The sequence below is a fragment of the Thunnus thynnus genome, chromosome 13 (assembly GCF_963924715.1).
Source record: "Thunnus thynnus chromosome 13, fThuThy2.1, whole genome shotgun sequence".
Taxonomy (NCBI): Eukaryota; Metazoa; Chordata; class Actinopteri; order Scombriformes; family Scombridae; genus Thunnus; species Thunnus thynnus.
The window spans coordinates 16651688-16675830 of NC_089529.1; the positions used below are offsets into that span (position 1 = coordinate 16651688).

General features: G+C 39.9%; 3 protein-coding genes and 2 non-coding genes across 6 annotated transcripts; all 5 read right to left on the minus strand.

Moving 5' to 3' along the window:
* Positions 1–33: 33 nt before the first annotated feature.
* Positions 34–6006, minus strand: bicdl2l (bicaudal-D-related protein 2-like). Its single transcript, XM_067608327.1, has 6 exons — positions 4030–6006; positions 3306–3425; positions 3041–3199; positions 2389–2474; positions 2109–2229; positions 34–1007 (listed from the first exon to the last, which is right to left on the minus strand). The coding sequence occupies exons 1-6, from the start codon at positions 4666–4668 to the stop codon at positions 600–602; spliced, it is 1533 nt and encodes a 510-aa protein (XP_067464428.1). The 5' UTR covers positions 4669–6006; the 3' UTR covers positions 34–599.
* Positions 6007–6997: 991 nt separating this feature from the next.
* Positions 6998–11717, minus strand: sumf2 (sulfatase modifying factor 2). 2 transcript variants are annotated; one of them, XM_067608330.1, is made up of 9 exons: positions 11480–11717; positions 11231–11378; positions 11033–11147; positions 9536–9580; positions 9293–9443; positions 8469–8524; positions 7945–8029; positions 7521–7662; positions 6998–7414 (listed from the first exon to the last, which is right to left on the minus strand). In XM_067608330.1, the coding sequence occupies exons 1-9, from the start codon at positions 11532–11534 to the stop codon at positions 7312–7314; spliced, it is 900 nt and encodes a 299-aa protein (XP_067464431.1). In that variant the 5' UTR covers positions 11535–11717; the 3' UTR covers positions 6998–7311. The 2 variants fall into 2 exon arrangements, with proteins under 2 accessions (XP_067464431.1, XP_067464430.1); XM_067608329.1 differs by having other exon boundaries at positions 11231–11381; positions 11480–11716.
* Positions 11718–13472: 1755 nt separating this feature from the next.
* On the minus strand, positions 13473–22761 carry cct6a (chaperonin containing TCP1, subunit 6A (zeta 1)). The gene is made up of 13 exons (XM_067608326.1): positions 22536–22761; positions 21155–21218; positions 20768–20902; positions 20406–20579; positions 18955–19058; positions 18554–18824; positions 16772–16854; positions 15811–15907; positions 15535–15682; positions 14869–15002; positions 14565–14667; positions 13956–14028; positions 13473–13860 (listed from the first exon to the last, which is right to left on the minus strand). Exons 1-13 carry the CDS (start codon positions 22670–22672, stop codon positions 13788–13790), a joined length of 1596 nt encoding a protein of 531 aa, XP_067464427.1. The 5' UTR covers positions 22673–22761; the 3' UTR covers positions 13473–13787.
* Positions 15116–15250, minus strand: LOC137196325 (small nucleolar RNA SNORA22). The gene has a single exon (XR_010931241.1). It is a non-coding gene; the product is annotated as a small nucleolar RNA SNORA22 (small nucleolar RNA).
* On the minus strand, positions 16962–17098 carry LOC137196326 (small nucleolar RNA SNORA22). Its single transcript, XR_010931242.1, has one exon. It is a non-coding gene; the product is annotated as a small nucleolar RNA SNORA22 (small nucleolar RNA).
* Positions 22762–24143: the final 1382 nt, after the last annotated feature.

The window sequence follows — 24143 nt, forward strand, 5'->3', positions numbered from 1 at the left end:
AGGATGTGATTTCATTAAACAAGCTGCAGTCTGACATCTGAAGGAACTTTTGCATAAGAATTTCATTTATTTACAACATGACTAACAATACTCAGGAAACTAAGTGTAAGTGTTACAGTATTAAACAATCAAAAGGCTCATTCATAATCACAGGTATATTGCACACATACATGACAAGGTCAAAGGTCCAAAGCATTTGTTTCCAAGAAAACACTAAAGGTCCCCTTCAGACATGTTTTAAAACAATAATAATTTGTGTCTAATATGGTTTTTCCACAAAAAAGTTAAATTGCCTCGTTACAATACTCAAAATGACATTTATTCCATCTATTACTTCAAAAGTGGTCAATGCAAGATGTTTCCTTCTTCACTGTAAAGTCTATTCTCAGTGTTTGTGCAATGGAGGCTTCAGGTTTCCACATCACTCGTTTAAGTTGAATACTGAACCAGGATTGGCTTCAAACTAGTTGTGATGTCACAAATCCTGCTTGTATATACACGTGTTAAACTCAGATTCAAGTGAAGTCACAATAAGTGGAGACTTTAACTTGTTACAGATGAGAGTTGTGCGTCAGAATCAGTGGAAAGTCGTCACGGTTTCAATCGAGTGATACGACATGGAAGCCGTCGTTCTCTCTGCCCCGCTCTGCTAGCTGCCCCGCTGCATCCTGGCCTCCTTGGCGACCAATCGTGCCCCTCCTCGTTGCATCCTGGTCTCCTTGGCGACCGGTCACGCCCCTCCTCAGCTTGTCCTTCCAGGTGCGCTGTGAGCCGGTGGGAGGCGTGCTGGGAGCAGGCGTGGTAGAACCCGCAGACTTTGTGACGAAGATCTGGTTTGAGTTGGTTGTGGGCGGGACGGGTGTAGACAGAGGGAAGTTGGCGGGCCGCTGGATGGGCGGTTTGTTGTTTCTCCTCAGGATGCCCAGACGTGAGGGCTTCTTCTGGGCCTGCTGCTCTGCCTGCTGCTGAGTCCACAGCTGCTGCTGGATGATCAGCTGAATGTCCTCCTGAGGAAAACAAAGAGCACAAGAAATACTTCAACTTCAAACCTAAAAACAGTGATGAGCGACAGGGAATTTAGGAAAGAGAGACGAGAAAGATATGGTGATGAGCCAGATATTTAACACGTGAGAGTGTGATCCATATTATATTCATATTTAGAAGAGGTGCTTTCAGAGCTGATGAATAAACTTAACCTGTTAAATCACTGAATTTCAAAAAGAGTTAACATCAAAGCCAAAGTGTCTAAACAGAAAATCTGTATGACTGAAAGACTCTAAGTAATAGAACTTTATTAAAAGACGAGAAAAAGGAAGCAAACGTGGGTGCGGAACATCGTTGAATCAAGCATTTTAACATCTTTTTAAAACTTCAGTACTAAGATGCAGGTAGAGTTTGATATTGTTTTACAAGGAGATGCTTTCAGACTCCAGTATACACCAGAAAAAAATATATATTTAAGATGAAAAACATATCCAGAGGTTTTCTCCCATATAAATTTAGTAATTTCCTTTTTTTTTTTTTTTTGCTTAAAAATTCCAGATATCCAACACTTAACGCAAATGTTGAATATCATTAAATAATAACATCATCACCGCTGCAACACTAAAGCCTGACAATGTAATACCTCTTTCTTTCTGGGTAAAATCAGCTGGGAGTTCATGTGTATAACTGAACTCTGCTGCTCTCGACAGTAAACTTGACAACTCTTGCCAAGTGCAGTGCAGTTCCGGTTTAACGCTGCAGGAGGCCAGGCGCTCCCCAGATGAACACATGGGCCTGAGGCCAAAACACTGTGGCGGGACACCAGCTGGCAGTAACGCCTGCGTACAACTCACTGCATGTGCTGAAAGTAATGTGCATGAATTCTAATTGCAGTTTGTGTTGTGTGTGTTTAACGACTGAACACACTCTGGCTTCTGGATGTAACGTGTCTCTAATTATGTGTGGTATGTGTGTGTACCGTGTGCCCTACTTTTCTAGACTAACACCTACATTTTCCCAATATGACACCACAGTTTCATGTCAATTTTAGTTCTGTATTCTCCGCTCCCTCTTCAGTTTATTCACTTGTTTCCGTTAAATATTACACCCATCTCAGGTTTTACCTTCCAGGCTTCGAGCTCCAGCGACAGCTCCAGACGTTTCTGCGCGGCCTCCAGCAGCTGGTTGTTCAGCGTCATCATCTCCGTCTTACTTCTCAGCAGCTCAGCCTCCATCGCCTTCTTCCTGCACAGCGCAACAGAAAAAATGACACATCCCTCAGAATAAATCAGTGTCTTTTTTTTTTTTTAGCTTCCCTTTTTTTTTCCCCCTTAAATCTTGAATCATCTGTTATTTAGAGGAGGTGAGTGGGATTGTGTGGGATCATGATGTGTGTGGACTCACTTCTCTATGGCCTCATCTCTGTCCCGTAGCGCCTGCTGCAGAATAGCACCGTCCTCTGCTCCGGTTCCTTTTCCAGATTTGATTTCCTGAATGGACAAACAAGCCGGGGAGTCACATTATGTTTTGATAAAAAAAAAAACTCACCCAGCGTCAGTCACACACCTCGTGACTTTCTTCTGGCATATAGTAATTATCGGAGAGATTCAGATCACTGATACTGTCAAATGTGAACTTGTCAGGCAACATAGCTGAACTTTAACACCTAAGTGGAGGAATAATGTTCTCGGAGACACAATGACAAAGACGCTTCAACATGAGGGTACAGGTGCCTCACACGTCTGCATTGATATCAGTGTTGAGGCCTCAGGGCTTATTTAGTACATCTACATACATATAATACACATTCCTGAATGAGTCTTTTATCATTTGTAGGTGAAAGTTAATATAGTCAGATTTTAGATGTGTTGAGGTTTTACAGTTTAATCATAAACTATGTGTAAATAATTAGCCACCTTTCCTTTATTCATCTAAGTATTTGCAAAGCAAACATTCCTCTGACTAACTTTCCTTCTAAAATTAACACAAACCAAGATTGCAGGGATATAATAAGGGTGAGGAACTTGATGTGAGTGCACGCAGGTGTCGCCTTTACCTGCCGGGTGTGGCTGATTGCCAGTTTGCGGGCCACATTCTGCAGCTGGGCCAGTGCAGCGTCCAGCTGGTTTTGCCCACAAGAGGTTTCAGGTTGGCTGGACTCTGGTTCTGTCAGCGGCTGCAGCAGCCTCAGAACAGACAGAACTTCCTCTGTGACCTGAGATAGACGTGAAGATAAAGAAATTATAGACACACTGCAGATTTCTACTAGTATGTAGTATGTAGTAGTAAATATGTGTTCTCTTTCTGTGTGTAAACTTTACCCTCTCTCTGTGCTGGCTCCATCCTGGTCCATCTCTGCTCTCCTGCAGTTTGTCCACCTGGGCCTTGAGCTTGATGCTTCGTCTCCGAGACAGCTCAACTTCTCTGCGCACTTCTTTCAGCTGCCAAACAATCAATATTATATCAGTACACTTAAACAAGATACGTCACTCCTTGCTGAGTGGACATCCGCGTGCCCGCACATGGAAAGTACAACCTCATGACATTTTAACACTATGTAAATAGAAACTGATAAAGTAAATTCCTGAGTGAAACTGCAGACAAGAAATCCAGTCGTACCAGCTGAGAAGCCGAATGCTTTCATAGAAACTCACTTAAACACACACCAAGGTGACTAAAGTGATGAAAAACATTTTATACAAACACTGTCTCCATATTTACACTCAGAACCACAAATCAAGCTCTGTCATCATCAGATGGTAATGTGTCATTGTTAAAAATCATAAAAGTAGTTCACAGAGATTTACTGTTCTCTGATGTCAGAGAGCTTTGATCATACGTCATTAGTTATTGGTGTAGCTTTTGTTGTCCTGTGAAAAACCTTACATGTTTGAATTTGTTCTTTTGTAAAGGACACACTGAATGTCTCCTCTCTCTGCGACAGGTTGTCATGTTTGACAAACCTGTTTGTCGTAGAATAGATTTAAAAGTCATGTCATTGTAAGAAGACAATGACATTAAACATTAAAAACACTGTTATCCTACCGTGTCTGAGACGTGTCCCACGGTCCGGCGTCTGCTGAGCGGCCTGCCGCTCTTGATCAGGTCCGGTAAAGTCCTGTCAATGTAGCTCCTCTGGAAGCAGCTCCCACCTTCACCGGCCAAGGCTGCTGACTCTGAGGAGCCTGCTGTCCCCTCCGAGGTCAGCTCCCCTGAACTGTCTTTCTCCTCAGACTGACAGGAGCTGTTGTCCCCATCAACCAGCTCCTCTTCATCCACATCTTTTAAGTTCAGTTCAGAGATCAGACAAGAGTTGTCAATGTGTAGTAGATCGGCAGAATTTCCTTCATCAAAGCCATCAGAGACTGAATCCTCCTGCTCCGCATCATCTTCAGGTTCCTCTGGATCTTCTGGCTCCGTTACAGTCAAGCCGACTTTTGGTTCTGGTTCCATTTGCAGAACTGTTGGTCGGTAAAATGGAGATCTGCTCCTGAGTGAGCCCATCTGTCTGTCCTCTACTCTGTTCAGAGAGGAGTACAGCTGCTCACTGGTGGTGAATCGAGGTCTCAGCTGCTCATTGAGGGCTGAGAAAGGTTGAGAGTAATCCATGATCAGCTCGGTGGAGAAGTCACAGGTTGAAGTGGAATCAATTAAACAGTCTGAAGATACTGTCAAGCTACACATAGGAAAGTCTAAGAAGAAGAAAGAAAAACAAAGAGGAGGGAGGATGACAAACAAAATGTCTCCAAACTCGTTTTTCCTGAATGGTGTGCGTTCTCACAGGGACACAGCATGACATGATGTGATGTCACTGGAGGCCGTGGCTTCATGTGTCCTGTCTGGGTTTTCTTCCTCATTCTCAGTTGCTACACAAACACATGACGTACGAACGTAGCAGAGCTGCAGGGTGACAAAGGGAGGAGGGATTTTGATCCTTTGTTACAACCGAATTGCTCTTTTGTCAAGCAATAAAACAATTTACAGTCAAGAGTCAACGGCAGCTTTACAATGAAGGAAAGTTGAGTCTCAATGTTGAAACTTTTAAGATTCTTTTTTTCCATCTGATAAGAAGTTGTATAAAGCAAAAACATCCGACATTCGCTTAGTCATCGATTTATTTTTAGTGTTGAAATGCTTTGGGGAAAACACCAGTTGTAGTCATACCTTGTGGTTAACTAAAGTCATGAAAAAAGGGTATTTTTTAGTGACAAATCTACATACATGAGCAGAGATGAGTCAACACATCCTGCTGAATTGACTGAATACTTTGCAACATCTTTGTGTTGCAATGAAGTGTTGACAAAAAGACGCTGATTTAAAATAATTCTTGTAGGCGAGTGAGAATTGATGTAAAGGTTGCAGCCAAAGTTCAACAACCACACAACTATAGAACTATCAATGATTTTACTGTCAATTAAGCAAGTTGCTTCCTGTTTATCTCCTTATTTGAGACGGCCACATAATGTTCTACGAGTTCATGTGGCTGTGCATATAGTGTCATATAATCTCATCAAACTAACCAGTTACTGAGCGGTACGTGGGTGTGTTGTAGGGATTTATGGTCTGAAGTGTTTTCCTTCTGTGTGTCCCTCTTAAAACTGCACTTTGCACGCTCCCTCTCTCAAGAAGTGAGTCACCGCCCCTTAATTAGATATCCTTCACACAAGGTGGATCCAGTCTTTAAGAAACGTGGATTCACATTCACAGTAAAACTGCTGATTTAGACAAATTTCAACTATTTTTCTTCAAGAGCAGCAGTGGTTTTGGTTTGTTGAGTGCATCTCAAGATTTACCCACTGAGCACACTGCTATCTATTTGGACTAAAACTGAGTCAAACCTCATTTGAATAAATAGGAGGACTTGTCTGTGCCAGTATTTATAGATCAGATGTAATTGCATTATTACTCAGCAAACAAACACGTCTTAACAAGTCATTTAGTCCATATTGAGATTTTTTTTTTTGCTTTTTGCCAATAAGGTAAGACAATGTCACTAATTCCCTGAGTTCTTTTTGTTGTTTTAGTAAATTATGGCACCTCTCTGCAAGAAAATGTATCAAGAGTTCTTGAAATTTCTCAAAACTAGTTGATTTATAGTCAAAACAAGTGAAATATTGTCAGTGTTGAAAGATTTGTTGTGCTTGTTTCTTAACTTTTTATTGTTCTTTTCAATGTGGTTTTGAAAAGAAGTTTTCAGGATTGAAGAAATGTAAATCACACACCATTAAACTGATGTTTCACATGATGAAACCAATTCAAGAGGCTGCAAATCTACAGAAACTCTGCTGCTCAGTGAAAATGCGGGGGACGTTCAAACAAGAAAACAAGAAAAAAAAAGTTTTACAAAAAAGTGGGTTGGAAAAATTTGAAAAAAACTCCATGTTAGATTTCCAGTATGTCTGTTTCACACTGCTGCACTGTCCTCATCTGTTACTTTTAGAACAACAAATACTGAGCCCTAGTTTTGCCTTGTGTAAATATTTTGCAAGAAAAAATAGTCAGTGTCAATAAAACACCTCTCTCCACAGAAACATTATTCTTGGACTGATTGTTTGATCAGCTTTGAAGTACTTGATCATTTCTTCAGTGCTGAGTGAAAGTTTGACTTTACACAGTAACTTGATACTTAAACAAACCGTAGTTAAGATAAAACTTCTTATCTGTGGTGTTTAAGAGAATCAGTCAAAATCACCACTCGATGGTGAGAAAGTGAAAACAAAGAGACAAAGACGGAATTAATGGAGGATAGTGTGACTAAACCTACAGACTAATTTACTCTCCAGTCACATAAAAACATTCAATAGAAAGAAAGATCCCAGCATGTGGAGGGAAGAATACCAACGCTGACAGTCAAAGAGGGTCTTATTTCCTTATTTCAGTCAACAGACATTCCCACAAGTCTCCTCAGTCAGGTCTGTAAAAATGATCTGTATGACGTTTGGATTTTTTTGGCGAAATCAAAAAATCATCTTGTGTACAAGTAAGTTATAAAAAAACAGTGAGAAGGAACATTTTTTGGACAATAATTTATTTTTTGAATGTCCCGCCAAGTTTCCTAGTTACTGTAGGTATAAGTATGATTTTTTTTTTTTATCAAATTAAAAAAAATCTAGGTTCTCCACAGGAGAAATACAGTTTCTACACTCACATCTTCATGTTGCCATCATCATTCATTAACATTCATTATTAGTCTTATCATTTAATTGGTCCCTTTCTTTTTTCTTTGTCAACTTGAAAGTCATCAGTCCGTCAATCTCATCTGAATCCTCTTTGGTTCAAATTATCATTATTGTCCTTCACTTAATATGTTTAACTTCCTGTTTGTTGCTACAGTTCTGTTTTATCTTTCTTCTTCCCTTGTTTCTGCCCGTCGCTGGTAGCACATCTGAACCCCAGGTTATCAGAGGCAGAGTCGGGAGTGTTGCCCATCCTGCAGGACACACAATCATAACCGTCAGTCAGTCGCACAGTTGCTCAGTTGCTCTGTGAGCTCAAAGTCTAAAAAGCACACAGTTGTCTTTTTTTGAATAACTCACCTGGTTGTGATTCGTGCCTTGTGATTGGCTGAACCGTCCGCTGTGTCGATCCACGAGGCACCACGCAACACGTACATTGGTTGTGCTCCTGGGAAACGGGTGGATGTCCACTCCCATGTGTTTCCCATCATGTCGTACACTCCTGTGGAAACAATCAGCATTGTTCTTGTAATACAATAAGAGTAAAACAGAAAGAATTATATTATAGATATCTTATCTCTTGGTTTCTCTCTCTTTCCTTATCGTGTTTTTCACTTCTTTTCTAACTGGGAAAGGTCCGATCCTCAGACTCTCTGGTTTTAATACGTTTCTGTAACATCTTTTTCTGTCTATTTCCTTTAACTACAGACATCTCTGTCAACATGTTGCCCTCATAATCTTCTATCATCTTATTAATGTTTTACTTCAACCAAGGGACACTTACCATAACTGTTCTGAGGAGGAAAGGCTGTGACGGGGGAGACGCCATGGTATCCATCCTCTGCAGTGTCTCCATCTGGAAACAACCCCTAAAATATACAAAAAAGAAAAAACACTATTACATTATTATTATCATCATTATTATTATTAGTAGTAGTAGTAGTAGTAGTAGTATTAGTATTACATTTGGTAATGACTGATTAGAAGAGTAATACTGTATCAAACATATTATATTTTCACTGCCACATTTTCCTATAAGTATGACAGGAAATACAACTGTCATCATGCTCTGTTCTAAAAAAAAACAAACAGATAATTGCTTTAAGATGGGTGGATTTTAATCTTTTTTGAACCCAAATTTATATATTTAGCTTTAGGAAGTGGTATTATTATGAGGAAATGAGTAGAAAACTATCACATGTTCATGTCAGTTGAAAAAAAAAAACACATCAGTGAATCTTCTGTCAAAGTATCTTATGAGGATTTTGCACTGTGCTGCTACAAAATTCATTTTGGTAGTAAACTGACCTGCCACAGGTTGGTTCTGTTGGCCTGGAACTTGTTTCCCCACGGATAAGTCCGACCTGGAACACAAGAGGCAGGAAAGAGATAAGAGGAGAGCAAATGATGATATTAAAGGTCTGTTATTGAGCAAGGTGGACATGAAAAACAGACAGACCCAAAGCATCAGTGTAAAATAAAACACAATGCTGACTCAGTTTAATGGATGCTGTTATGGAATTTTCCATCTTTAGAGGTTACAAACTGGGTTACATTGGGTCAAGCTTATCTTTGAGGTCACACTGTAATTCTTAATCAGGGATTAAGATATCTTCTCCTTGAGACTTCAGCTGTCTGTGATGTTTTGGGGAAGGCAGAAACCTCTCTGATAGAGGGTATATCAGCATTTCTATGTTTAGCAAGGTCGGAGGAGGCTTCCCTAAACAACACAGATGGGTGGATGACACAGTCAGACGCTCAAACCAATACTGCTGAAATTACATGCAACGTGACTTCAACTGTCACGGGTAAAGTGCAGTCCCTTGTTTAGAAACTAGTGAACCAATAAGACTAATTTTTCATATTGTAGGCTGATAAAGACTAGGACCTGGACCTTCAGAGGGCAGAACAGAAAGGGACAGCATCAGAGCACTGTTTTTGGTTCTCCACAAGGCCAAGTGCTTTCAATAAACATTTTCAGCATTAAGACATCAAAAGTCTTGTGTGCGCCTTTCTCCACTGCTGACCATCGCTCAAAATATCCACAACAGATGCCAAAAAGGTACAAAACTCCATCACAATGGCGGCACACAAAGTATGTATTCTGTGGTTTCAGTGTGTAAACTTTGTACCTTGCAGCCCCCCTCGTGCAGCCCACTCCCACTCCTCCTCCGTCGGAAGTCTCTTCTCCTTCCACTGACAAAACGCCTGAGCATCATTCCAGCTCACCTGAACCACCGGGAAGTCCAGGCGCTCCCGAATGCCTGAACCAGGACCTGCTGGCTGAACAGTAGAGTGTCAAAGAGTGTGAAAGGAATGCTGGGAGATGATATACAGAAAAAAATAGAAATTCAAGGCAAAATACATGAACTGACCTGTCTCCAGAACACACGTTCTATTGGCAACCACCAAGGAGCAGACTTGAAGGGAAAGAATGAGTCAAAAGTTTAAAAAGTTAATCAGTTTTGATTTAGAAATGCCACCATTATTCTATATTTTTCTTATTATCAACAAACCATCAAAAAAATGTTAATTGTTTAAAATGTTTCACAAATATATAGTTTCATTTTTTATCTAAGCCATTTCATAAATCAGCTGGGCACTGTAGTTTCTAGCAAATTTGACTGAAACAGGAGTAAAATGTGCATTTTGGGACTATTTTCAGCTGTGGATTAATACACATTTGGTGCTGTTGTACAGTTTGCAAGATAAATCTGTGTGGACCAACGGTGATCAACAAGAAGGAAGAAAAGAAAAAATAATTATTATTTTCTTCAGATTTTTCTTAAACTATACTTGTTTTCTTGTGATATACTAGACAGTATCTCTGAATGACACTAAAAACTATTAAAGGGACGAACTGTAAAGGGAGGCACTGTTCTTTTGGACCAGGCTTTGGGTACACAGACAACACTTTTTAGTAAAATCATTTCATTGATGGTTTTAGTCTTTTCTTCAGATTTGTTGACAAGAATAAAAAATATAAAATATCTCCACCCTTTTCCTTTCATAACCAGAGGTGGAAGATGTACTCAGATGCTTTAATTAAGTAAAAGTATCAATACAGCAAAGTAAAAATACTCCATTACAAGTAAAAGTCCTGCATGAAAAATCCTACGCATGTAAAAGTACATTAGTATTATCAGCTTGATGTAGTTAAACTATTGCAGTAAAAGTAGTGGTTTGGTTCCTCTGACTGATATATTATTATATATGACATCATTAGATTATTAATACTGAAGCATCAGTGTTAGAGCAGCATGTTACTGTTGTAGCTGCTGGAGGTGGAGCTAGTTTCAACTACTTTATATACAGTTAGCTAGTTTAGTCCAGTGGTTCCCAATCTAGGGGTCGGGCCCCTCCAAAGGGTCACCAGATAAATCTGAGGGGTCGTGAGATGATTTTGGACTTTTTCTCTAATCTTTTATTTATGGTGAAATATTGGATCATTTGAACATTTATTGAAATGAAAGCATGTGAGAAGTTTAGAGGGAAAAATCATTATTTGGTGGAGCTGGTAACAACTCATAGACATCTGAAATTTGACCCCGACTACACACTGCTTTTTGTAAGACGTCAAAAAACAAAAAGTTTGGAAACAACTGGTTTCATCTTTAATAACGTGTTGTATTTTAAAAGCTTGTTATATTACCCATTGTGTCAAATCTGAAAAGTAACTAAAGCTGTCGAATAAATGTAGTGGAGTAGAAAGTACAATATTTCCCTCTGAAATGTAGTAGAGTGGAAGTATAAAGTAACATCACATGGAAATACTCAAGTAAAGTCAAAGCACCTTAAGATTGTACTTAAACAACTGATCGATTATCAGAATTGCTGTCGTTGGACTAATCGATGAATCAAAGTGTCAGTACCTCTATTCTCTGTGTGACTTTGCTCTTCAACTCTTCTGATACAAAGTCTTGAAACACAAAACTCCAACCAAACGTCTCGGCTTCAGTTTTGTACTTCTGCGCTCTCACAAAGTCTCTGTGGTGAAAGAAGTCAGAGGTTTTATAAATGATTTCAACTCATCATCAACCACATCAGTGCCAGGTTTGAAGCTGTATTACCTGAAGTCAGCATTTGTGACAGGGTATTTGTCTATTTTGAAAGGCTGCAGTTTAACCTCCTTGGTGGGAGATTCTCCATCTCTCCCATCAGCTGCACTGGTTCCCATCAACATGTTTCCTCCTGGTATGTTCAACATGTCATCTGCTGCTGCTGAGTGACAACAGGAAATATAATCTGACTGAATCCTGTTGATTCAGTGAAAATATACTTTATGTTTTGATTTGCTCAGAAATTAAAAGGTTTCTTACCTGCAGCTGCCAGTAAAGACACAGCAGACATCCAGAAAACTAGTTTCACAGTCATTTTTATTTGAATATTATTTTTTGTCAAGATTGAGTCAACATTAATTTGATATAACACATTGAGACCTACAAATAAAACTTTAAGAGTTCACAAGCAGCGAAACTTCTTAAATCGGCTTCATTGGTGCCGTTTTTTTCTCTGTCGGACAGATTTCACCGTTGCAACGAAAAACTGGTCCCGCGAAAAACATGTTCCTCGGAAAGAAAAGGTTCCGCTTTATTTAAAACTTATTTTGTGCTTTAATGTATTTATTGATGATACAAACACGCTTAATTTATTTTAATTATATTTTTCCCCACATGAACGACACCGTTTGTAGGCGCCATATACATGACACACTGTTGTACTACTGAAATATATAAAAACTGCTTCTTGTTCACTGCATCGTTTAATTTATGCTGAAATGTTTCCAAGACACATCTGAAAAAGAAAAAAAAAACCCGATTACTGAACCTTCCCATGTCACAAAAACATGAAGCATCGACTTACTAACATTTCAACAATTAAAATGAGGCTGAAAGAAGTTGGATCATCATGAGTTTATATATCTTTCATTGCAGAAGTAGAAAGTATTTAAAACCTGGGTCTGTATTCATAAAGCTTCCTGGTACAAAGATTTGCTTCTGGTGATGTTTTCTACGAATTTCCCTTTACAGTTAAGACTAGATCCTGGTAAAGATTAAAGTTATTCACAAAGCATCTTAGCCCTTTAAAGAGCTCCAAAGGTGAAAACTGTTCAGATTTGGGAGGAGGATTTTTAAGAGGCAGAGGAGAAAATGGCAGAAAGATAAAGAGGAAGGAGATATATTCTCCAAACGCTGAACGACAGTGAGTTAAATAAACGCAACAGATTAGATCGTTGTGTAATGAGATGCACTCACATCTCTCATCCAACGCAATAAAGCTTTGACACCAGAGATGAAAGTGATCACATCACTACTTATAGGCTATAGACTGGCCAGCAATCACAGAAATTGATGAAAGCTGAGCCATCTTTCACCCGTTAATATCAAATAGATTAAGCACTAAAATGACCAGCATGGTAAATAAATATAATAACTATCAGTATGTGAACAGGCTGCTGCACAAGTAGGTCTGTGTTTTTAAACATTTCACTTTAAAAGTTCTACTTTAAAAGTATGTGGCTCATAGTTTATTCAACAGAGATGTTCATTACATAAAATAATATTATTGATGACATATGATTAGGCCTATCGATCTCACTCTCCATTATATGCCCATCATCATTCATAGTGCATTTTGTTTTTATTTTTGATCAACCATCACACATTTTTTTTTTAAAATGAGTCATACCTAGTAAAGGGGTCAACCACACCTCCTCACTAAGGTAAAAGTTTGTCTCTTCTTTGCGTAGAGTTGCTATTTTCCTAAATCACTCCTCAGTGAGCACTCCTTGCTAGAAATGTTTAGGCTGGTAGGAGCTCTGAGAGTTTTCTCTGAATGTTTGTGAATACGGCCCCTGTACTTTAGTAGAAGTGGGTAAGTATAAGTTATAATATACTGTATATATATGTTTATATTTATATTATTGGATTTATTTTGTAAATCACTGGTGCTTTCATTTGTGAGAATCATTTTAATGCAAAGTTTAACTACTATATATATTTTAATCTATATTTCATGAGTTTGTTTTGTGAGTTAAATCTTTATAACCCGACTACAGTTGTCAGATAAATGCAGTGGAGTGACTAACAAGTAATGAAAAAAGCTGAAATACTCCAGTAATAAGTACCATAAAACCATTATGTATTATTTACTTTGTTACATTGCACCTCTGGTTTTGTTACTTTTGGATAATTAGTCCTGAAGTGGTTCATAATATCCACAATCATCCATGTACAAAAGTGATATTTTACAATCTTTAGTTGTATTTTATGGATCATTTCACTCTTCACAGAAAACAAAACCAACCAAATCTTTCATGAGCCGAGAAAACCTTTAATGGGTAGAAACAAAACTGAGTGGCAGACGTCAGTGCTTTAACAAAATCTCATAAATAAACCAATCTTGTCAGGGGGGAGGCATTGACAAATCCATGAAAAAATAAACATGACTAGCATTAACAATGATTTCTGACAGACACTGCGATGGACGCCGTTGCGTTTAGCGCAGGCGGTCCATCAGACTGGGGTGCTTTCAGAGTGCCGAGAGCAGGAACGCGTTGACTGAAACGTCAGGTAAACAGCTATTCCTGCCAGTATGATAACAGCTGCAGCTTCTTCTGTTTGACCTTTAACCTCTGAGAGAAGACATTCCAGCTCGCATGATCTCATCCACCAACAGGATGTTGCTGGCGATCACCGTGCTGCAAAGAAACAAATGATCGATGAGGAAACAATTCATCTGGACAACTTCGATCTTTCCACAGGTCTTGTTGAGTTTAGAAAAGCTTAATCTCACCATGAATGAAGGAGCTGTTTCTTGACGCTGTAATTATCCCAAACACCGGCTTCTCCTGCCACCATCGGCTCTCCTGAGAAACAACAGGATTTAATTTAATAACAAGCTCGTGAAACAAGTGTCTTTAACCCCAACAGGTGTTTGAAAGATGGATTAAGATGCAGCTCAAAACAGCCACAAAAAACAGCAGGAAACAAAGAAATCAAGATATCAGAACACAAACATGCAGAAACATCAGCCTCATATACTGAAATATGTTCCTTTGTGATGAAGGCACAGCGTTTACTTCGGAAACTTGCTCCTCTTTCAGCCTGTCGTCAGTCTGTTGCTGTTAGATGTCTGTATTTTAGCATGAATGTACTTGATGCTGAGTGTTAAAGACAGATTCTCTGCACTTTCTTGCACAGTTTGATCAAAACTTCAAAATTAATTTACTATTCTTATATTACTGATTGCTGCTTTTGAGAATTTCTTCTCATGTTACATTTTCTTCTTCATTTACAGTTATTGTGATGTATTGTAGATGTCTTGAAATATACTGTATTTGTGTAACAACTGTATATTGCATCATCCTGTGATTCCTGGCCGCAACCCTGCTGTAATTCTAACCTGTGCTGAGGTCGACTCCAACTAGCTGACCAGACTCTTTGTACTCCGTCTGCAGCTTCAGCACAGTCTCCTGTGGGTCGTAGCCAGAGTTCTGGGCCAAAACCTATGAAGGGAGATCCACAATTAAAATCAGAGGTTGATACAGTATGAATGGCAACAGATAATAAATTAGTTTTACTATTTTCCTGTCTCATGATAAAGTTAGGTAGGATGACCATCACTATTATCAGTAGCACGACGCAGAAACAAGAGTTTTGTAGGGAAACACTGAAAGCCTGGAGAGAAAAAGGTAAAAATCCTTCACCTTGGGGATGACGAGGAGAGCATCTGCGAATGCCTGGACTCCCAGCTGGGCTCTGCCTTTCACATTGGGCTTGTGTTTTACCAGAGCATCTGCCACAGCCACCTCTAACGCACCGGCGCCAGACACGACACTACCTGGAGCGACAAAAGTGACGAGGGGAAGATGAACACACAAAGCATGATGAACTCAGAAGCGGCAACACGTGTTTTTGACACATTGATCACTGGTTAAAAGAAAACTTTGGAGAGTTTGTTCTGATCAGCTGAATACATGCAGGAGAGACTGAAACTCTCCGAATGCAGAGGAAAAGACCAGAATCACTGTAGCACAGACGTAAAACCAGGGAGAGCCACGTTAGCATCCCTGGGTGTTCGCTGTGCAAATGAGACCGACTGCACTTTACAAATTACAAAAGTAACTTAAAAAAAAACTCACTTTTTTCTTGAATTGTAAGTTAAAAAACTGGGTGTATAAAATGTTAAAACATGACAGTGAATGTGAGTAAACCACATATTTTATCCCAAACAGATGGCAGTAAAAGGATCGGTTAAAACAAAACTGTCATGTTTATTTCTGCTGCAAACACAATGTCGAATTCCCCCCTGGTGGCAAAATAAAACAAAAAAATGTTATTCTGTTTTATATTTTGCTTCTTTTGTATCTTACCATCTTCTATGGCGTTCTTGACAGCCCGCAGACCATCCCTGACGGCATCTTTGATCTGTGTGAGGGTGTGTTTGTTGGGTCCCTTCACCAGCAGGGTAACTGAACGAGGGTTCCCACACTTCTCGATGAATGTGTACTTCTCCTCTCCCTGAAAAACAGGATTCAAGGCGATTAACAACTCTGATGCAACATCATTAACATAAACAAAGCAGACAGACTTCACTTGAAAAGAAAAGTCTTAAGTCTAAGCAAGTATACACCCAGAAAAACACTCACCAGTGTGTGTTCATAGACCAACCCAGCATGTCCCAAGCACTCAGGTGTGAGGTCATCAACTGAATTCATGGCAATGCCACCGCAAGCGAGGGAGAGCCTGCCGAGGGAACAACAGACTGTATGTCAGTTCTTTGATGTGATTTAGATGAAAACATAAGAGCAAAAATATTCACTTTTCACAGATTGTACTGATCCTAACGAAGTACAAATTTTCATGCTAGACTTTTTGTGGCCAAAAATGTAACAGTCAACATGAGAAGGTTGGTTTATAAAAACTGTATGAGAGCTGATTGATTATTACTTTGTCTACAGTGTTTATGCTTTCATACATGTTTTAATTTCTTTGAAAGGTATTTCTGATTAAGTATGCAGAACCTCCTGTCTCTCTGCACTAAACAAATACCAAAAATGTATCAATGTTCGCACTCTCATCTGCTGGTTGGGCAGTGCGAGCGCAGAACATTAATATGTTTAATCTTGAAGCAACCAGTGTCCTTGTTCCTCTGTTACTAGTTTTGCATGAATGTTATAACTCAGCACCTACAAACTTGCCGATTTTGACAGAACAAGCTAAAGCCACAGTAGAAAGAGCTGCTCTGTCTCTGTTTGGCAGGCTGAAGGCGCTCCCTTGTGGCTACACAGGATAAAAAGTGCTAATGAATGCAGGAGCACTGTGCCCTTTGAAAACAATGACAGCTGAGGTAATGACGGTAAAAGAAATAGATGGTGTCATCATCAGCATGTCTCAGCAGAGTATATATTTAAAACCAGCACACCACAGTTTCTAATGGGCTGACTTTGTGTTTTAATTTCATATCAATTACCATTTATTTATTTTTAACAGTTTGTCACATATATTCTGTTTGTACACATTTGGTTACCAAAAGAAACAGAACAACTACATTTCCATTGTACAGAAAAGGCCGCTTATATTTGTAAAAAGGAAATGATCGTTTCTTACCTCTCCATGTTCCTCCTCTTCGCCCTGCGGAGAGCTACAATGCCTTCCTTGGCGAGGGCATCCAGGGAGTATGGGTCAATACCCTACACAACACAGAGAGAAAAAAAAAAAAAAAACATCAAAAAAAGAGAAAACTTCAAAACATCACTCTGTACTTCAGTTCAGTTCAGTTCAGTTTGAGTCATGGAAACGTTGTTCTGATCCGTTGAATACATGTAGGGGAGGAGATTTCTCTCCTAATGCAGAGGTACAGATCAGAGTTACTGTAGCACAGATACATGAGACCAGGGGGAGCCACGTTAGCATCCTTGGGTGTTCACTGTGCACTTAGTAAGATCAAAAGAAAACAAAGATTAAAGCCCCCTAAACTTGGCACCAAATCCTGAGACAGAAACACTTAATACAGAGACGTCTCTCATAAAATAAAACTGTTCCAACTTTGGCAAAAAATAAGTGTTTGTTTGGGACCTTGTTGCTCGTAAGAAGAAGGTGACAGAAAATATGCTTTCAGGGCCTTTAAAAGAAACAATGAATTGGAAACAAGCTTTACAGAATACAAATTGTCTCAATAGTATCCAATATGTTTAAAGCTTTATTAAATGGTATACGTGACATAACATGAACTCAACTGAACAACTGTACTGTGACGGAGCAGCTAGAACTGCTGATCTCAGAGGAGCTCAAGACAAATGTTTTCTCTGTTTGGCCAAACAATCAAGAGCTAAAATGAATGTTTGACTCCAATATGATGCTGGATGTGCAAGAAAGTTTCAAGAATTTGTTTTCTAAAGCCGGAGTCAGACTACAGGAGTTTCGGGCAAATTATCCGCGATTCACCCCTACCAACAATCAGAGGAGAAATCTGGTCTAGGACTGATGTTTGACCCAGATTGTCTGGTAATTTGAGGGATTTACATATCCTATGTTTATCCTCCAGAGCTGCTTACAGACTCATTGGAGCCGCCCTGATAATTTCAAACTTGTTTTATATTTAAAAACTGGTTTATGACATCACTACTTTCTGAGCGGGACCAAAATAGCCAATGAGAGAGACAGCTGACGGTGTTGCCAAGCAACATTAAACATTTTAGTCCTTGAGGCTAACATTAGCTAGCATACTACTGTTGACAGATATTAAAACTGACAGAATCTCACCTCCAGTTTCCACTGAAGGACAGACAACAGTGTTGACTGTGTCTCTGCAACCATTTTTTCATCCAGATTTGTTTAGCCTTATGTTTTTTCTCACTGAAAAGCATTTTGTTTGCATTTGCTTCTCCACAAGAGATCATGTGAGACCACATGAGGTGCTGAGTTGCTCCCTTTGGCATGATAATCTTTGTAATATCTTGTAGTGTGTGATGCACCATTGTTCTCAAATCTTGTCATGTGTGCATGTTTGAGATTAGAGAGAAGAACATCTGTCAAGTTTCTCCTTATGTGCGTGATGCAACCTGATTTTAAAAATCGGTTAGGATTTTAAAACTCCTGTAGTCTGAGCCTGGCTTAACACATTAGCAAAAAGAACAAGATAAGATGGGCTAATTGCTTCTAGACAGCATTGTTTGCACATTATGAAGGTCTGACAACTGACTGTAAATATCTTCCATTAATCCAAAATCCTCAGGAAACTCTGATCTGAATGTGTAACTATGACCAAAAAAACCTTTAAATAAAAACAGTTTCTTGGCTCTTTACACTCAAGGAGCCAAGAAATGTTTAAGGGTACCGCAGTTAAAGGACTAATAGAGCACCTACTGCATCAATCTGCTTCACACATACCTTCTGGTTAATGACGACGAACCCCTTCTCCCCGTTGGGACAGACTTTGTTCTTCAGGGCGATGATCTTCTGCACACGATCCTCGATGAACTTCCTCTCTGCAGCAACAAACTTCTCCCTCTCATCAGCACTCTTGTAGAAGAAGCCAGAGTTGACCTCTGTCTTTTCATACTCCAAAGAGACATTGCAGGTCAGCACGTAGGCATCCTCCACCCTCTTCTTCATGTCTGGGTGTCGGGCACCGTGGTCCAACACCAAACCTCTGATCAGCCTGAGAGGGAAAAAAGCAGCAGTGATAAGACGTCTGGGACTCTTAAACCCCCCTGAACCACTGTCAGTAGGTATCAGTAGAGGGATGAATTGCTTCTTGATCAAAGTCTTGAGACTTTATTAAAACTCACTGTGTATCACAGTCGGTCTTGTGCTTCATCTCCATGATTTCCACCATGTACAGGTCGATGGGCTCATTGGGCTTAGCGATGGCCAGAACAGCATCTACAACAGCCTGCAGAAGAACACATCAGTCATCATCACATTAATCACTAATAAACCAATTAACAGGAAATAATAATTAGTAGGGCTGTAGTCTGCTGGTCGACTGGTCGATATGCTCTTGTCCGACTAAATTCTCATTGGAACGTGCTGAACGTTTACTGAATCTGTGTTTCTCCATAATGACACAACAAGAACCCCTGCCAGGCCAAAAAAAGATTTAAAAAATTAATATTTGATATCCGACAGTGTTTGAGAGTCTCTGAGCAGTGCTGTTCCGGTACATGAGTCAACCTCTGTGTCGTTGCCTGGGAAACTATTGGTAGTGTGGCTCCGTTAAGGAGTATGTTTGCGTAGCGTGTGGGAAAAAGCGAGGGGCAGAGAAGTAAAGGTGGATGCGAGCGGGGCAGAGGAAATGGTTAGTAGTAAGTTGTCAGTCTGGCAGCAAATGTACAGTACAGACTACAGTGTGTCAATAAATGTTAAAAAGTCACGTCTGTCGTTTACCCAAATGCTGGAAAAGTGAAGGGGGTTAGCTCCAAAGTTAGCAACTAATCGATTAGTTGAAGATCATGTACGATTTTAGTTGACCAAGATTTTCTTTGGTTGACTACAGCCCTAATAATTAGCTCACTGTAAATAAGACCATTTAAGACGGGAAAACTTCAACTTCTGCATGCTGACTACCTGCAACCAGAATCAACTGTCAGATAATATTTATGCCCAGATGTAAAACTTCAAACTAGTGAAGTGGTTCCCATTAATTTGTCCCGCCAGTTTCATAATGAACCGAAAATATTTTTACACTTCTCATAATAACATAAAAGAAAAAAATCTCTCAATCTACATCCAAACCACAGCGACTCCATCTTCCATAAACATCGGTCTGTCAGCAGCAGCTCCCGAGGAGGCTGAGAGGTCAGCGACCGGCTAAACTGTCTTCACCAGGCGGACAGATAGCAGAAATTTACTGAACCAAAATAGCTTTCATGTCGGCTCCGTGACAAGAAATTGAAAGTGTTTGTATTGATTGATTTATTGATTTTATTTCCCCGCCCACCGTAGTGAATGAGGAGAATCTGCCTGTAGTGAAACCAGCAACCTCACAGACAGACTGGGAGCCTTCATCATTAATATGAATTAAACAGCTGTCTGTGCAGATTACGCTTCACCGAACGTGACAAAAATAGACTCAAAGCGTAAAAAAAACGCAGGGGGTCTCTGTGAGATGCACAACTATCCGGATTCAGTGTGGATTGATACATTTAATAAAATGGACGTGTATCTGAAGCGCATCAAGAAAATCATCATTATTTGGTGCCGTATGTCGAACGCTGAGCTCCATTCCCTCATGTCTCACCTCGGTAAGGAGGTCTGCCAGCTCCATGTGGACCTTGGTCCTGAGGGAGGTGCGTGCTACATTGATGAGGGTCTCTCTGTCCATTTCCCGAGTCACCTTCACTTCCTCCAGAACAGCCAAGGCTTTCTCTTTTGCCGCTTCAAAGCCCTCGGCAATGATTCTTGGGTGAAGACCCTGCAGCACAAAACCACAAAAGAGGGAAGTTATCTGAGGAAAATTTACACGGTTACAAATACTGAATATTCACGTGACAATTCAGGTAAGAGAAAAAAAACATCTACAACATTAATCAAATGACTTATCATGTACAGCAGTGATTTACAGTCTACAACACGCCTGTAACTGTAGTGTTTCTCTTTTACCTCTGACACGTAGAGGTCAGCCTGCTTCAGCAGTTCACCAATGATGAGGACGTTGGAGGTGGTTCCATCTCCTGTGATGTCATCCTGTGCTGTAGCGACCTTAGCGATGAGCGATGCTGTCGGGTGCTGAATTTGCTGAGAAGGAACAAGAAAAGAAAAAAAACTTGATAAACACAGCAACACCAAAAGCAAGACAGTCAGTGGTTATTCAAAACCCCTTCACTGTTTATAGGGAGCATCATTTCCTGCTGTAGTAAGATTTAAAAGAAAAAAAAAAAAGGCTTAAATTACATACACACACACACACTATAGGGGTGTGGTTACTCTATAACAATGACCAGAAAGCAGTAAAGACAAGACAGAATAGTTTCACAGCTGAGCACTTACCATCTCATGTAACAAGACGTTGCCATCTTTGGTCAGCTTTATGTCTCCTGCACCAGAAACCAGCCTGCAGATCCAGACAGGCAGGGTTAATGTTAACTGAGCAAAAAGCAAAGACTGGCTCACTATAACATAATGCAGAGTGACAGTACGTTGGTCAACAGGTAGCGAAGATAAGTACAGTTTCTCTGTCAGTCATGATTTGTCCGTTAACGACAGTGTCTCCTCACTAACTGACAGAGACAGCGGCTAAACAGTAGCTGTTACACGCTGAACTTTTTATTTTAGAATGAAATGACCTTAAATTGATTCACAATCCTGAATCTTAATCATTTTAACTGTAGGTTTTTTATTGCCCTTACTCATGATAAATTAATTTTCAGTCTTATTACTATTTCTGACTATTTGCTGTGGTCCTATCTGCTCAGTATTAAAAAGTCTCTAAAAACCAATACTCCAATATGACAGAGGACAACACAGTATCATAATCCTGAGCTTTATTCATTTTTACTCTAGCATTTTTACAGTGAATTTTGTTAATATTCGGGATTATGATACTGTGATGTTCTGTCATACTGGAGTATTGGTTTCTAGAGACTTTTTAATACTGAGCAGCAAATAGTCATAAATAGTAATAAGGCTGAAAATCGGTTAATCATGAGTAAGTGCAATAAAAAAAATGCTAAACTGATCAAAATTCAGGATTGTAGATCAATTAAAGAGCATTTCATTGTAAAGTAAATAGTCAAGTTGCCGTTAATTTATTGAACTCTTCCCTTATTTTTAAGGTTTATCAGTTGATGAATTATCTAGAAAATGACTGAACAACGTCATCTACAGGCGTAATGACACTTTTAAGGTGGACTGTAAAATTCCAAGAAGGAGCTGCGAAAAAGAAGAGATTCAGCGTCGTAGCTGTTTTACAGCCAAAGGTCCAGAAATCATCCTCCAGGCGCTGAACATTAACCAACGTTAACCCGGTTATCACTGATTCATCCACTCCTTGACCCGGCTAGTTAACGTTAACGCTGAATCAATAGGTTTTTTTGTCCTTTTAAGTTAAAACCTGGATTGCTTCCTGGCGGTCTTAACACTGTGCTAACCGGCTGATGCTAACGTTAGCTTCCGTTAGCTTAGCGGTTGTCAAAGCGGATCATGACGATGACTGGGCAGGGCAACGTGCGCCGGGCCTCAGCTGCATTAAACTGTGATTAAGTAGTTTTGGAGCGGATGGTGACAAAGCAGTACACAGCAGAGTCTTTTCCACATTTTAACTAATGCAAAAGGTGGCATCAGTTTAACTAAAACACAGTCTACCGGTGAATTGAAGCTACCGTTAGCTGCTTATCGCGCGTGCTGCACAAAGGGCTCCGGCGGCACTCACATCTTCATGGTCCCCTTCGGTCCCAGGTTCGTCCTGAGCACGTCCTGGAGCCCCCGAGCGGCACTGATGTTCACAGCCAGCGCGGCCTGGGCCCGGGCCACCTCTGCTTTAGGATTCAGAGCTTTCACGGCCGCCATGGCGAAGTTAAAAGTAACAAAGTCCCGCTGGTAGGAGAGTCCGCACTGCTAGCGCTCGGACGCTCGCGTGAAGGGGAGTCGGCTTCCAGAAGGCTCCAACACGTGCTCTCCTGCTGCCTTTACGTGACCACGTCTAGGCTCGGATATTCCGGTGTTTGTAAGAGAGCGTTCCCCCCGTTCCCCGTTCCCCGTTCACATTAGCACAACCGGTGATTTTATACAGCGTTGTTATGGAGGAGCAAGAAAGCCATGAAAGGAACAGGGTAAAAAACATGAAAATAAACATTATTTTTTTGATAATTTAATGGGAATGTATCTACCGATGCAATGGCTGATATGAGAGTTACATATTAAATTAATCTCCTGCAGACATCCTTACACGAGTCCCCCAACAAGCTTTAATTTAGTATCATTGAAACATGTACACAGCTTACATTCTGCAATGTGCTTCTTATTTTTTCTGATGCTTTTGAGTTGAGTGTTCATCCGATTTCATGACCCAATAGTGGGAAAAACTACCAGCAGAAGAAGCAGAGCTGAACTGTACAGTTATCAAACTGGAATTTACATTTTACATCCCTCACTGAATCCTTGCACTGGTCACTTTGATATATTTCAGCAAACTGGACTTAACATTGTACATTGCATACAACCCCCATTGTTATATAACTGACTTATTTATTGCACATCAAATAAATTAAAGCTGTAATAACTAATAACTATAACTAAAAGCTATTGTTTTTTCCCTTACATTTGCCTACTGTTCTATAACGATCACAAACAAGGCTTTCCTGGACTTTCACCAGGTCCTGGGGATGCAAATTAACAGTATCTTAAATTATCCTCAACTGGAAAGTAATTCTCACTGCATTGTAAGAGCCTGCATTGAACGCTTTCGTGGTTATGAGATGTCCGACATCCAACATCTAACATCGAAGGCAGCATAAGTCACACCCTAGACAAAGACGACGTACTTACGTCACCCGAAATATTTCCTTTGCTGTTTTTTGTCTAGTGTGAAATACATCACTTTAAATGTATAGAAACCTGGTTTTAGGTCAGGAACATGAGACCGCTTTAAATCAAAATAACCATAAATATAACAATTATCAAACACACTCTCAGTCCAGTTCATGAATAGGACCTGAGAGATTGAAGAGAGAGAGAAAATAATTTCCACACTCCTAGTTTTTTGCTTCCTGGTATATTATGGGATGTTTCTCCTGGCCTGCTTTGGATAACAAAGTAATTTTGGTGCAAGCAAATGAGCTGCAACTGCATATAATAAACTATAAACTCTCTCACTGTTCAGTCCTGCAAAAGAAACAGATTTATTATGTGTGAGCATGATTGTCATCAAGAGCTTGGAAAGACTGAAAGTGAACATTCACAATCTATGTATCACATACAATGTCACACTCAGGACACTATTTTTCACACTGCTGGTCTTAGGCTGTTTTTCATAGTTTAA